We start from the raw sequence: 13,845 nt of genomic DNA on the forward strand, positions 1-13,845 counted from the left end.
ATGTGTGTGGAATTCCTTTTCAAAGGTACCCTTTGGATTCATATGGACATGGAATTTTCCGAGATTTTTCATTATTGTGCAATCAATTGTAATTTGTAATTGTAATAAATAGAGTAAAAACCTCGTAAATAATCTAAAAATGTCTGAAAATTGGAAAGATTTATAGAGGGAAAAAAATCAAAACTCCGGTGCATGGCTTGGACTTAGCCACAACTCCTCAAAGTTACAGCAACCACAGAAATGGCCGGCATAGAACCTTAAACCTTTAAAAACCATGTCTTTAAATATCATCCTTTTGTATCTTTCAATGTCTCTCATTCATGTTCTTAAAAACCCCAATTTTTCCCCTTCTCAGCCATTAATTAAAGGCTTCTCCTTTGTTAGTTTCAGGGGTTTTAGTTTTAGAAAACATGTCTTCATCTTCTTCATGTGGTGTCTCACCTCCAGTTAGGACTGAAATTTTAAACCCAATCTCTAACAGGTTCTTTGCTCCTTCAAGAATCAATTTTCAACCAAGTAAGCTAATTTTGAGCTCAAAATCCTCTTCTTCTTCTTCTTCTTTTTTTTAAAATTTGGAGGTTTTGTTTACTTTATTGTTTAATCTGCCATTGTACTTGAAGGAAGCAAATGTGAGATGATAAACAGGAGGGGTTTTGCTTTGAAGGGGATTGTGGCATCTGGTCTCTCAGTTATGGGATCTTCTTTGACCAGTGAACCTGTTCAAGGTTAGTTTTTCATTTTAAAGATTATAATATGCCATAACTCGCTCTACTCTTTGTAAATTTAGATATTTTTATTTTCAGGAATTTAGTTAATTTACTTTTCTAGATTTTAAAATTCAGATCATTTTGGTAGATTCAAGTTCATTATAGCATATTTTTTTCAATTACTAATTATTTTTTATTTCAAAATGTCACACTTAACCAAAGAAAAACTACAATGTTAACGATTGGACTTGAATTCTGTAATCTGGAAACTAAAAGGATTAAATTCCTGAAAATAAAAGTATAGGTATTAAATTCCAAATTCTTGAAGAGTACAGGGACTTGTGGCATATTTTATCCTTTTTTAACCACTGGTTAAATTGTTCTTTGCTTTTTGAACTCTGGGTTTGTTTAATGGAATTAGGGTTCTTGCAGAAGTAGTAGTTTTTTGGCTGAGAAAATTGTGATGTCATAGATTAAGACCAATTGGTCCATAACTAGGTTTTATTCACATAGGACAGTCTATAGTTGAGATTGCTGTACCTAAGCTGCATTTTGGGAATATAGAATTCTTTGGAGAGATTACTGTTCAAGCCGGACTGATACAATATCTGGACATGGCGCTGTCGGAAAATAGATAGGGCAGTCTTTAGCTAAGAAATTGTGTGTTCTGTCTTAGATTAAGGCCAATTGGATCATAACTCAGTTTTGTTCACATAGGACAGTCTAGAGTTGAGATTGTTGTACTTAAGCTGCATTTTTGGAATATAGAATTCTGGGGAGAGATTACCGTTCAGGCCGGACGGATACAATATCTGGACATGGCACGGTCGGAATACATAGGGCAATCTTTAGCTGAGAAATTGTGTTCTATCTTTAGTTTAAGACCAACCTATTGTTGGACCGTAACCAGGTTTTGTTTCACATAAGGCAGTCTAGAGTTGAGATTGTACCTAAGCTGCATTTTGGAAATATAGAATTCCTTTTATGAACAAAGAATTTTTCTATATTCTTGGGATTTCTTTTGGCTTAATTTTGGTTTTGTGCCCGACGGATACAATTTCCAGACATGGCGCGGTTGGAAAATACATTGGGTGGTCTTTAGCTGAGAAATTGTGTGTTCTGTCTTAGATTAAGACCAAACTATTGTTGGACCATAACTAGGTTTTGTTCTGTCTAAAGTTGAGATTGTTGTACCTAAGCTGCATTTCGGGAATATACATTTCCTTTCAAGAACAAAGAATTTTGATCTATTTTTGTGATTTTCTTTTGCTGAATTTAGGTTTTCTTTTTCTTTTTTTTTTGGTTTAGGAGTTGAGAGATTACCGTTCAAGCCAGATGGATACAATTTTTGGACATGGCGTGGTCGGAAAATACATTACGTAGTACAAGGAGAAGGATTCCCTATTGTTCTTATTCATGGATTTGGTGCTTCAGCTTTTCATTGGAGGTTTGCTATCTAATGCTCATATTAATCCGAGTAGTTGAAAAGGGTTTGAGTAGCTACTGACCCAAACTACTTCCGGATCGATTTTTGGTTGTTTGAACTGTAAATAGTGTACCTTTTGATTTTATATTTAATCACAGTTTCTGGTGAAAATGGAACGAGTAGAATTAGAGGCTCGAAACGTTGTTGTGATCTCGGGTTCTACATCATATATGCCTTAAATGATCGTTATGTTTTTCTAACTTTCGTAGGTACAACATACCTGAATTGGCTAAAAACTACAAAGTTTATGCCGTAGACTTGCTAGGATTTGGGTGGAGCGAGAAAGCGATTATCGAGTACGATGCGATGATATGGAGAGATCAAGTTGTCGATTTTTTGAAGGAGATCGTAAAAGAGCCGACGGTTTTAGTCGGAAACAGGTAGCAATCGAGAACTAGTTAATAGTTATCTCTCATGACTTATAATCTTAACTGCACGGTTATTTTAAATGCTATTCGCATATGAGTCTGAATAACCACTCAACACCAAGCTTCGATGGCAATTGATGAGGTAAAAGTATCATGGAGGCCCCTATACTAGGAGTGAAATTGCATTTTGCCTCTTTTACTCAAAAAATAGATAAATTAGTCGTTATACGTGATATTGAAGAGCAAACTAATTTTGTTAAAAATTTCTATCCATTCTATTGTTAAAAACTTGCATAGTTGATAGAATCACTTGATGCCATGTATACCTTATTTTGACATACAAAAATCAGTTTTTAACCATAAAAATGAAAGAATTTTTTAACATAAAAACTAGTTTGCTCTTTAATTTAATTTACAGGGACTAATTTGCCTATTTTTGAGTAGAAGGGACAAAATGCAATCCAACTCCTAGTATAAGGGCCTCCATTGTATTTTTACCCAATTGATGTAGTTTCCATGCTAAGAGCTTCATCTTTACTGTCAAAATTCCGAAATTTGCATTAGTATAAAGCTTGCTGTGAGCTTTACTTTCTTTCTTTGTGTTTCAATGAGTTCCTTGTCCAGAAAATTCGGTTTGGTCCCTCAAGCTGGTACCATTGTTCATGTATCTTCAAATGATCACCGGTGTATTAGATTACAATATCTATAAGATCAAAAGTAATCTACTTGACTGCTGGTTTTGTTTTGCTGTATGATGAGGATACATTCATCCTCCGAGTCAGGTTTAGAGGTTTCTCATACTAGATGCCCATTGTCGCTTTATCTGCGAATTTAGATATATGCATCCCTTGTGACAGTCTTTTTGTTCATTGTAAATTTCAGTCTTGGAGGGTTCACGGCTTTGGTTGCAGCGGTGGGGTTGCCTGAACAAGTGGTTGGCCTAGCATTACTGAACTCCGCAGGACAGTTTGGAGACGCGAAGACTAAAACCACGGAATCTGAGGAAACATTCCTGCAGAAATTTGTTTTAAAGCCATTGAAGGAAGTTTTCCAACGTGTAGTCCTTCAGATTTTATTCTGGCAAGCGAAGCAACCAACTCGGATCGAATCCGTCCTAAAAAATGCAAGTTACTTGCAGCTTCAATTAATCAGGTTCTTCACTGATTATCGTACATTTTTAATATCGCATCGGTTTCGTAATGCAGGTATATATCAATACCTCCAATGTGGATGATTATCTCGTGGAATCCATTAAAATGCCTGCGGATGATCCCAACGCTGGAGAAGTGTACTATAGGTACTTACGTTGTTCCGACTCTTTTATTATTCTCAAAGTAATCAGTGTTTGAAGCCCATGTCCAAAGCATATTCAAACGGTAAAAGTATCATGGAAATCTCTATATTAGGAGTTAAATTACATTTTATGCCCTTTAATAAAGAAAATAGATTGAAGAGCAAACTGATTTTTTCTATTAAAAAATTCATCCAATTTTAATGTTAAAGTGACTGGCGGAATAATCAGATAGTTACATGTGGTATGCTTACGTACATGGGTCAGGTTTTAACAATAGAAATAGATGAATTTTTTAATAGAATGACTCTTTTACTCTTTCATCTAATGTACAATAATTAATTTACACATTTTCTTAATAGAGGGGCAAAATGCAATCCGACTCTTTTATTATTCTTAAAGTAATCATGTTGGAACCCGTATCCAAAGCATATTCAAACATGATTATAGGAATATAAAGCCTCCTAATAGGGTCCGACTCTTTTATTATTCTTAAAGTAATCATGTTGGAACCCGTATCCAAAGCATATTCAAACATGATTATAGGAATATAAAGCCTCCTAATAGGGGCGTAGACAGGGAGGCGGCGGCTAAGGCTGCGCAGAAATGGTAAAATTGCCTTGTATTCCCTTCAAAATCTAAAAGATTACAAGTTAATATAATGATAATTTTGCTGTTTGACCCTCCAAAAATTTATGATTCATCTTTAGCTTCTCCCCTAGCTCTTAATACATGAAAAAACTTGGAAAACTGAGCTGTTGCCACCGGTTCATATGCGTTTTATCCCACATTCATTCGATTTCACTATTTGGTCCCATTGGTTAACCGCAGGTTGATGACACGGTTCATGCTGAATCAAACCGAGTACACCTTAGACAGCTTCTTGAGCAAGCTAACATGTCCGTTGCTGTTGCTGTGGGGTGACTTAGATCCTTGGGTCGGTCCAGCAAAGGCTAATCGGATCAAAGAATTCTACCCGAACACAACACTCGTAAACCTAAAGGCGGGACACTGTCCGCACGATGAAGTCCCAGAACTTGCGAATAAGGCTTTGGTGGATTGGTTATCCACTATAGCAACAAAAGCTTCTTCTCTCCAAACAGTGTGAAAGATACCCATTTTTATGACATTATATCTAATCACTCTTTGGTAATAGGATTTACTTGTAATATAATTGTTAATACATTGATTGAATTAAATCCATGAATCTCACTATATTAATCCATTTTTCAATCATATGCAAGACAGTTTATAAGTGTTTATTACAAGTTTTTTTTTTGGTAATACTAATAACAAATTGTTGTTTTGCGGTAAAAATACCATGGAATCCCGTATTAGAAGTCAATTGTATTTTGTTCTATTTATTGGAAAAAATGGGTAAATTAGTCCCTTATAGTAAATCAAGGAGTAAATTGATCTTTTTATTAAAAATTTTATTCTTTTTTACTATTAAAAACTTGTCATTATATGTTAACATGAGATATACATCGCACATCGCATGTAAGTCTTTAATTATTCCGTTAGCTACGTAGACTTTTAATAATAGACATGGATGAAATTTTTAACAGAAATAATCAATTTACTCATTAATCTAATGTATATGGATCAACTTATCTATTTTTAAGAAAAGGAAGCAAAACGCAATATTCGACTTATACTATGATAGTTTCCATGGTAGTTTTATGTATCTCGTTTGCTATGATTCATTAACGGTGTAGGAGATTCATGTATAAATAATGCATCAAATACTTACTTTTATTAAAAACATTTTTTAAAATTAAAATTTGATCGGAACATGTTTAGTTTAGAAAATTGTCAAATAAAAAATTTGTAATTTATGCACTCTTCGTCCCCCTTAAATAGCAATATCTTTACATTTAAGATACCAAATCATCTTGCCCGAACTTAAAAACTTAATTTGAATATAAGATCAACTCAATTTGATTTAATTATAAAAAGTTAATAATATTTATCTATCCAGTTTGAATCCTAATTAACTAAAATCCAAAATACCCAAATTTAAAATAACCCGAATAAGTAATCTTAAACAATTCAAATAATTCAAATCTCAAACACGAATAATTCGAAACCAAACCTTAAATAATCCAAACAAAAGCATAAAGCATTTAGTGTCAAATGGAATATATTTTATTTTTGGAAAGCCTTGTGTGCAATCTAAATGACAATATTTCAAGTTGTCTTTAATGTTTTCTGCAACACCTTGTGTAATTTTTTTACAGCTAAAAAACACAGACAAATACAACCAAAAGGTGCTGACCTTGTTTTCTTAGTTCCAAAAACATTGTCGACTGATACTACAATATTTGTTTAAAGAAAAATCAAATTTTAACTCAATTCACTTTAATAGACAATAATAACGTTTTAAGATAAACTATATTGATAATCATTCAACTATGAAAAAGTTATAAAATAGTTTCTTAAGTACTAGTAAATTTTTTATTTGGTCATCTAACTATTCTATTTTTGTCTTTTTGGTCACCAATTAACTGCTTTAGAAATTGGCATAATAACAACTTTAGCACTCAATATTTATACATTGTGTCAATTTAACCTTGATACTAAAAAAAAACTAACTCTCAGTATTTACACATGATGTAATTTAATCTTTTTTTTACAATTTTGCTTTTCTTTGTAACTTTTTCACCTAAAAAACTTAAAAACAAATTTATCGGCTAAATTTGATTGAAAATGTACAAAGAAATGGTAACACCCAATTCATCTTTTTCTCATTTTTTAAAAAAATTAATCTTCAATGTCACAAAGAACAGCAAAATTGCAAAAAAAAAAAAAAAACAACTTGCACATTGTAAATGTTGAGGATTAATTTTTTTAAAATCAAAACTAAATTAATATAATTTATAAATCTTGAGGATTAAATTGCTATTATGCTATTTTCAAAAGCCACCACTATCATCAGCCATCTGGTAAGGAAAAATGTCAAAAGTGAATAATTAGGTGGTCATTTTCATAGTTGAGTGACAAAAAAAATTTACTAATGTAGTTTACCTTTTAATAGGCAACAAGAGCATCTAAATAGTATAGAAAAGGTCGTTTATATGATACCGGCAGTGAAGAATGAGACAAGGAAGCTTAGAAATTACAGGAAACTAAAGAATAAGGAGGCTGTGAAATTAGTTAATAAAAATGTTATTTTTAAAACTGTCCATTTCAAATGGCCATAGTCTTCAACGATGCATATGCTTTGTAATCACCGGATTCCACGAATTTAATGAGCATCTTAGTTCATGGTTCTTTGGATGATCTTTCGGACATTATTAAACATTGTCTTAAAACCGGTATGAGAAAGAGAAAAGTACCTGTTGGCTAAGAGTTTTGGTTTCAGGTTTCATAGAAATGGAGAGCTTGTCAAGGAGCAATAGCAAAGGTGGCCAGCCTCATGTGTTAGTTCCATTGAAGCAAAGGCGGAGTGGATACGAGCCATCAGATACAGAGACTGAGTGGCAAGAAAGTCCCTGGCATGATCATAATAACCGACACAACGGGACATCGGATCTTGTCGAAGCGGATAACATTAAGTCCAATTTGCCGAGAAACCTTAGCCCTTTGAAACTGAGCCGAAGACAGATTCCGAAGGTTGATTATGATAAAGGGTCTCCTCCTAGAACTAATCCACTTCTAAGGAGACATGGAAGCAGCAAGTCTCCTTACAAGACACGAAGGGATGATGGTCGGAACATAAGCCCCTTGCCGAAACCCGAGCATCGGCGGCATGTCTCTCCTTATAAACAGGGAGGAGTGGAGCATACATTGAATGATGGCACGGGAAATGGTGAGATTGCTGGCTTAAACATGAAGCAAAGTTGTAGATCTCCTACAAGAGATGAAATAAAAACAATCAGCCAGCTTATCGAGGGTGGTAGAGGGAGTGCAAAATCAAACTATCGTCGATCAGTGACTGCACCACCAAGACAAAGAGGGGAGAGGACACCGTCACCAATCGGAAGGAACACGTTTTGTAAGCAAAGAGAAGCTTCCCTTGGGAAACAACAATCAGTAGGTGAAATCAATGAAATGGTTGCAAATGCAAAGATTCCTAAAAGTCCTACATATAATGATGCCATTCTCGAAAGCACAGAGTCCATTTCACCCGGTGATATCTTCTTTTCTCGTGATGCTGCAGCCTTGGCAATGCAGAAGAAAGGCTTGCCAAACAATGGTGGCTTCGGAAACCATGTTGTCCCCAAGCCACCATTGTTGCCCCAAAAAGACCCCACTTCCCATCAACGAAAAATGGCTAACCGAAACATTGATCCAAAAGCTCGATCAAACACTGGTTTATCAAGAACAACTATGACTCCAAGTTCAGCTACTAGCAGACAGAGTAGTTTAAACTCCAAGCTTAGTGATACTAGTGGGAGTAGTTTAAACTCGGAGAAGTTCGCAGCCAATAGACGAAAGAGCCAAAATGAAACCTGGTTTGGATGTGTAATGAGGAGAGGATCCTGCAGGACCTCAAAAAAATCACCCGAAAGAGAAACACAATCCTTCGATGAGGCCTCGTTCATTGGGAAGGCATTTGTTGTCGAAAAATTGAGGCAGTTTTGGGCCGATAAATACCAACCAGCTTCCTTGAACGGATTCACCTGTCACAAACAAGAAGCTCAGCTTCTGAAGCAACTAGTAAGTGTAAGTCCTTCACCTAAAAGTCTTTCATATGATGCAAGTTATTCGATATACGAAACCGTAATGTTTTACGCTAAACTTTTAGGCATCCCATGAGAATTGTCCTCATATACTGTTCAAAGGACCATCTGGTTCAGGGAAAAAAGCACTAACAATGGCTTCCCTGCGCGAAATGTATGGTGACCCTAGCTGGAATGTATCTCATGAATTAAGGCAATTCCAGGTTCAGGTAAAAATACAATATATATATACAGATACATATATATAGCCTGAAGATGACAGTATCACCATTGATTCTAGAGTTTGAAATCTTTATGATTTGAATATGTGGATAGGAAAAAAAGCCAAAGCAAGTTCACGTTCCAATTGCTTCAAGTGCTCATCATGTTGAGCTTAATGTACACTTGGAAACAAATGCGAAATATGCATTAATGGGATTAGTTAAGGAAATAAGCACCAATTTTACCACTATCCCAGAAGTCAGCATTGATTATTTCAAGATAAACTACAAAGGTTTAGCTTTTTTTCTTTTTCCTTTTTTAGTTTCTTGTATGTAAAGCAATCGACTTATAGCTAATGAGGTTTCTATGTATATTTTCAGTTATAGTTCTTTATGATGTTGACAAGGCACCAGAGAATATTCATCACTTGATAAAATGGATCATGGACTGTCATTCGGATTCGTGTAAATTCATAATCTGCTGTGAAGATGACATAAGTATCCTAGAATCAGTAAAGAGTCGCTGCAAAGTTATAAAAGTAGATGCCCCGGCAACACATGAAGTAAGTATTCCTACAAGTTTCGCAGTATAATTCATATTATATCAACATACCTCGGTTTGCTTCCAATTTGTATTACGGGACGGACCGGCCTCGGCCTTTCCGAGCTCCTCGATATGAAGACTGAATATGCTTGTATTGCAATGGTATCATAATGATGAATCTTTTGGCTAAGATCAGGCATGTGAAATGTTGGTGTATAGGGTTGATCAGATCATAACATTCCTTACAAAATGCTTTAAGATCTAATCGTGTCACTGCTACGACTGTTGATTCTGCAGGTCATGGACGTACTTATCCAAATTGCAAGGAAAGAAGACTTTGAACTACATACGAACTTTGCTGCAAAGATTGCTGCCAAGTCAAAGCAAAACCTGAGGAAAGCAATCATGGCACTTGAAGCCTGCAAAGCACACAAGTAAGAACTTAAAGCAAATCTCCAATAAATTGATTTAAGATATAAAGGCTCCATATTTGTTCTTAGATGTGAATGTCATATACTCTGCCATTGCAGCTATCCTTTTGCTGATGACCAACCTATTCCACTCGGATGGGAAGAGGTCTTGACAGAACTCGCAACTGAAATCCTGGCCGATCCATCACATAAAAGGCAAGTTCTTTTATCTTTTCTGTTCCGAAAATACTCTGTTGATTTCAAATAAAAACAACGACACTTTATGTGTATGCATGATTTTTTCAGGTTACCTTTTGTAAGGCTTAAGCTTCAAAAGCTTCTTGGGGACTTTGTTCATCCTAAACTGGTCCTCCAGGTGATGAATTTGAAACCATTTAAAGAAAAATAAAAACTGCAAAGAATCCCTTTCTCTGATAGTTTTTTAACATGCTGCAGAAGCTGGTAGAAGAGTTTCTTAAGAAAGTTGAAGTTGGTTTAAAAAGGGAACTTTATTACTGGCATGGTTACTATGTAAGTTCAGTTCCTGCAATTGTCTTCTTGTTTTGCAGACAGGCAAAAGTTTTAACTCAAGTTTGTTGTTATAGGAAAAGAGACTCCCAACAGGAACAAGTGCTTTGTTGAAACTAGAAGGTTAACTCTGTCTGTTCTTATGATGCTTTAATTACGTCTTGTCTTAAAAGTTTGATAAGAATCCTAAGTTTATGCTCCATCTTTTTTTCTTTTTCTTTTTTTGCAGAGTTTGTGGCCAAGTTTATAGGCATATATAGGAAGAGTTCTGGTAATAATCAGTTTGTGTAATTTAGGTTAACTATGCTTTGGTTCAAATCATTTTGCTGCAGTAAATAGTGAAATTTTCAGAATAGGAGCTTTTACTGCAAATATTGTGGTAGAAGTATCGTTATCACTATGGGTTTTTGGATAAGAACAATGGAGCTCAATTATCAAACAGAAGAAGCATATTGACTTGTATCAATGAATGAAATGCAGTTCTAATTTTGCATATTTGTTTCACGGACTTTGAACTCGAGTGCGAGCATACTTGTAAATGTCCAACACACGTATATTCATTTTTTTCTAAGTTCGAGTCCCCACAACATTGGACTATTGTGTCAAACATGCATACATGATAGTTTGAGATTAAGGGTTTTTGAAGTGAAACCACCCCCCCCCCCCCGCCCCCAAAAAAAAAATCCACTCATCCTTAAAAGATATGAAAATCAAGGCTCATTTAGATTTGTGCATAAGCCATATTTAAACCAGATGCTGAGTAATTGAGTTCCTCGAAGATTTGTGTCACAAACTTTACAATTGTAATAACACTATCAAACATGTATGAGAGAGAAAAGTTTGGAGGGAAGAACATAAAGAAGAATGTCTCAAGATATGTTTCTTGGCTATATTTATCAACTAGTATGACCACACATTGAGAAAATAGCATCTTCAGTACATATAACAGTGGTTAACTACATACATGAGAACCCAAACTAAAAACCTTCTATTTTTGCCTAGTTTTACCACATAACAGTAAGTAGAGGTACAAGTAGTCAACTACATAGATGACAACCCCGAACTAAAAACCATAACATCCTATCCAGAAAGTTTCTAAACTTTAACACATGCATGTTCTGTTTTGCTTTTGGGATAACTAAAAGCAACCAAAAACAAGTTAGCTAACCAAATTTCACTTTTGTCATCACCCTTCAGTTTCTTGGTGTACCGCTACTACTTGCAGACTTCTTATTGGTATACCTCTGTCGATATGAACAGACATATTATAAGTTTCAAGAAGAATGGAAGAAATTGAAAGAAAAAAACAAAAGGGAACTTAATGAAGTTAGTCAGCTAAGCTAATACCTGTTTCCCAATGTCGAACGGAACATATTTGTATTTGATCATGTGAAGAATTTGGCGTTTCATTGTGAGGAAAAATAGAAAAATCCAGTAGCATAGCAATATTGGCCAGAAAACAGGTACATCCAACATGGAGAAGAAAGTCAATACAAATGCAACTACAAAGGCCTTTGTGATGGCATACCTGAGACCACGAATGAATATTTAGTGAAAATATTACTTCAAAACTCTGTACAAGGAAAAAGAACAGAAGTCGACAACTTAAAAGCTTACATGAATGGAATAAATTCAAAATTAAGCTACAACTTTCTTAAGAACCACACATGAAACCAATACACAAACAAAATAACATCATGGACCAAGTGAACAAATGCTGCAAGCTAAGCTTGAATGGTAGAAAACACTTGCATTAAGCTAAACTTTTAAAGAAATTATGGCAGAGATCCCTTAAAAACTTGCATAAATGGGATAAATTGAAATTAAGCTACAACTTCTTATGAACCACACATCAAAACAACATAAAAAACCCAGTGACCAAATGCTGCAAGCTAGCTCAAATATAGTGGAAAACACTCACGTTAAGCTAAACTTTTACTAAAATCATGACAGAAAGCCCATAAAACTTACGCATAATGGGATAAATTGAAATTAAGCAACTTCTTAAGAACCGCATATCAAATCAATTTACAATAAAACAACATGAAAAACACAGTTACTGGATGCTGCAAAGTAGCTCAAACAGTATGAAACACTCACCTAAGCATTTTAGGATTTGTTCATGTCTATGCAAAACAGATAAGTTCACCTCCAACTGATATGGAAAAGTTCCCAATTAACGGTACACAAATTCTAATAACATGTATCATTAGTAAAAATTGTCACGTGATACTAATTTATCCCATAAAACAGATGTAAGCAGAAATTTTCCAATATAGTCTTAATTTGGAAAATATGAAAGGAAAATTTAATACATTACAAGAAAACATCAAAATAAGGAATAATTAGAACTTGAACTCATGTAAACAATGAATAAAAGGCTTGAATTGGTAAACTACGCTAGTTGTTATGACATGGATTTTTCTTTAAAAATAACATCAAATTTTATTATTGGTCGAAAATGATTGACAACATTTCTGCATTGCTCTAATTGTGCAATCCAATAACAGTAAAACAATTCCATATCATCACCTTAAGGCAGCAACTGCTGGTGTTATCAATTAGGACCTACTAATAACAGCGTAAAGCTAGCAGAACAAATTATGTCAAATTAGAAGGATTACATTTCAAAATTCAACATAGTACAATGACTAAAACCATAATTAGACCCAGGAATTTTCCAACATAATCTTAATTTGTGCAGAAATGAAAGGAAACCATCAAACAGTTAATACTTAACATCCAAGAAAACACCAAATTAAGAAATTTACCAGAACTTAAATTCAGGCAAACGACGAATGAAAGGCTTGAATTCATCAGAACCTTTAGTTGGCAACGAAGCACCATCCAAAGCTTCAAGCTCAGGATCAACTTTAGGAGATAAAAACCCAATCAAGAGATTCAATACGTAAATCCCTAAACCGTATGAAATTACATAAAACCCTTGAACGTAGTAAACCCGCAAAACGTAGATCATCGCCACCGCCAATGTCCCCAGCCACCTTTCCATCGTGTGTGGTGTTGACCTGTCGAGAAAATACTGAAACTTCCTCGAGAACTCGGTCTTCCACTTCGCGATCGGCGTAACATTTCCGTCATTTTCCGATCCCTCCATTTCAAAAAAAAAAAGTTGGTGATTTTGCAAGTTAAAGCTTGAGTCTTTGAGAGTTACCAGTTTTTAGGGTTTTCGAGTTGAAAATTGGTAAGGGCCTTTCAGCAAATACTTTATTGGATTCTCTGGTTTTTCAATTATTTTTCAAATAACTGCGTAAAATAGAATTTTTAACTTTTCTGTACGGATAAGGTGATGAGCTACGTGGCAAACAAAATGGCCGTTAAAGAGAGATGAAACTTGTTGGATTTTGGGCCTTGTGGCCCGTTTTCTCGGGCCTTTTAACAGTTTGTAACCAAAACTTTTAGAGTACATTGCATCAAAGGTCCCCAAACTATGACTCTTACTCTAATTGGTCCTCAAATTTTAAACCGTTTTAATTACATTCCCGTACTTTAAAGGCTTGATCAATTAGAGCCTGATATGTCACTTAATTGGCAAAGCATTGAAAGTGTGGAGATGTGATTAGAACATTTTAAACTTTGAGAATCAATTTAAAATGAAAATCATAGTC

General features: G+C 34.8%; 3 protein-coding genes and 1 long non-coding RNA gene across 4 annotated transcripts; 2 read left to right on the forward strand and 2 right to left on the reverse strand.

The window, feature by feature from the left end:
• Nucleotides 1–170: 170 nt before the first annotated feature.
• Nucleotides 171–5,088, forward strand: LOC121209729 (pheophytinase, chloroplastic). Its single transcript, XM_041080973.1, has 7 exons — nt 171–516; nt 621–725; nt 2,016–2,154; nt 2,403–2,573; nt 3,444–3,684; nt 3,767–3,858; nt 4,684–5,088. Exons 1-7 carry the CDS (start codon nt 411–413, stop codon nt 4,958–4,960), a joined length of 1,131 nt encoding a protein of 376 aa, XP_040936907.1. The 5' UTR covers nt 171–410; the 3' UTR covers nt 4,961–5,088.
• Nucleotides 5,089–6,764: 1,676 nt separating this feature from the next.
• Nucleotides 6,765–9,330, forward strand: LOC107936538 (uncharacterized). Its single transcript, XM_041080975.1, has 2 exons — nt 6,765–8,746; nt 8,853–9,330. Exon 1 carries the CDS (start codon nt 7,228–7,230, stop codon nt 8,611–8,613), a length of 1,386 nt encoding a protein of 461 aa, XP_040936909.1. The 5' UTR covers nt 6,765–7,227; the 3' UTR covers nt 8,614–8,746; nt 8,853–9,330.
• On the reverse strand, nt 8,343–10,854 carry LOC121209730 (uncharacterized). Its single transcript, XR_005904815.1, has 3 exons — nt 9,799–10,854; nt 9,351–9,700; nt 8,343–8,477 (listed from the first exon to the last, which is right to left on the reverse strand). It is a non-coding gene; the product is annotated as an uncharacterized lncRNA (long non-coding RNA).
• Nucleotides 10,855–11,084: 230 nt separating this feature from the next.
• Nucleotides 11,085–13,472, reverse strand: LOC107936518 (protein RER1B). The gene is made up of 3 exons (XM_016869263.2): nt 12,991–13,472; nt 11,567–11,747; nt 11,085–11,463 (listed from the first exon to the last, which is right to left on the reverse strand). The coding sequence occupies exons 1-3, from the start codon at nt 13,332–13,334 to the stop codon at nt 11,413–11,415; spliced, it is 576 nt and encodes a 191-aa protein (XP_016724752.1). The 5' UTR covers nt 13,335–13,472; the 3' UTR covers nt 11,085–11,412.
• Between the last annotated feature and the right edge of the window lie 373 nt (nt 13,473–13,845).

Source organism: Gossypium hirsutum, chromosome A02 (assembly GCF_007990345.1).
Source record: "Gossypium hirsutum isolate 1008001.06 chromosome A02, Gossypium_hirsutum_v2.1, whole genome shotgun sequence".
In the NCBI taxonomy this organism is placed as follows: domain Eukaryota; kingdom Viridiplantae; phylum Streptophyta; class Magnoliopsida; order Malvales; family Malvaceae; genus Gossypium; species Gossypium hirsutum.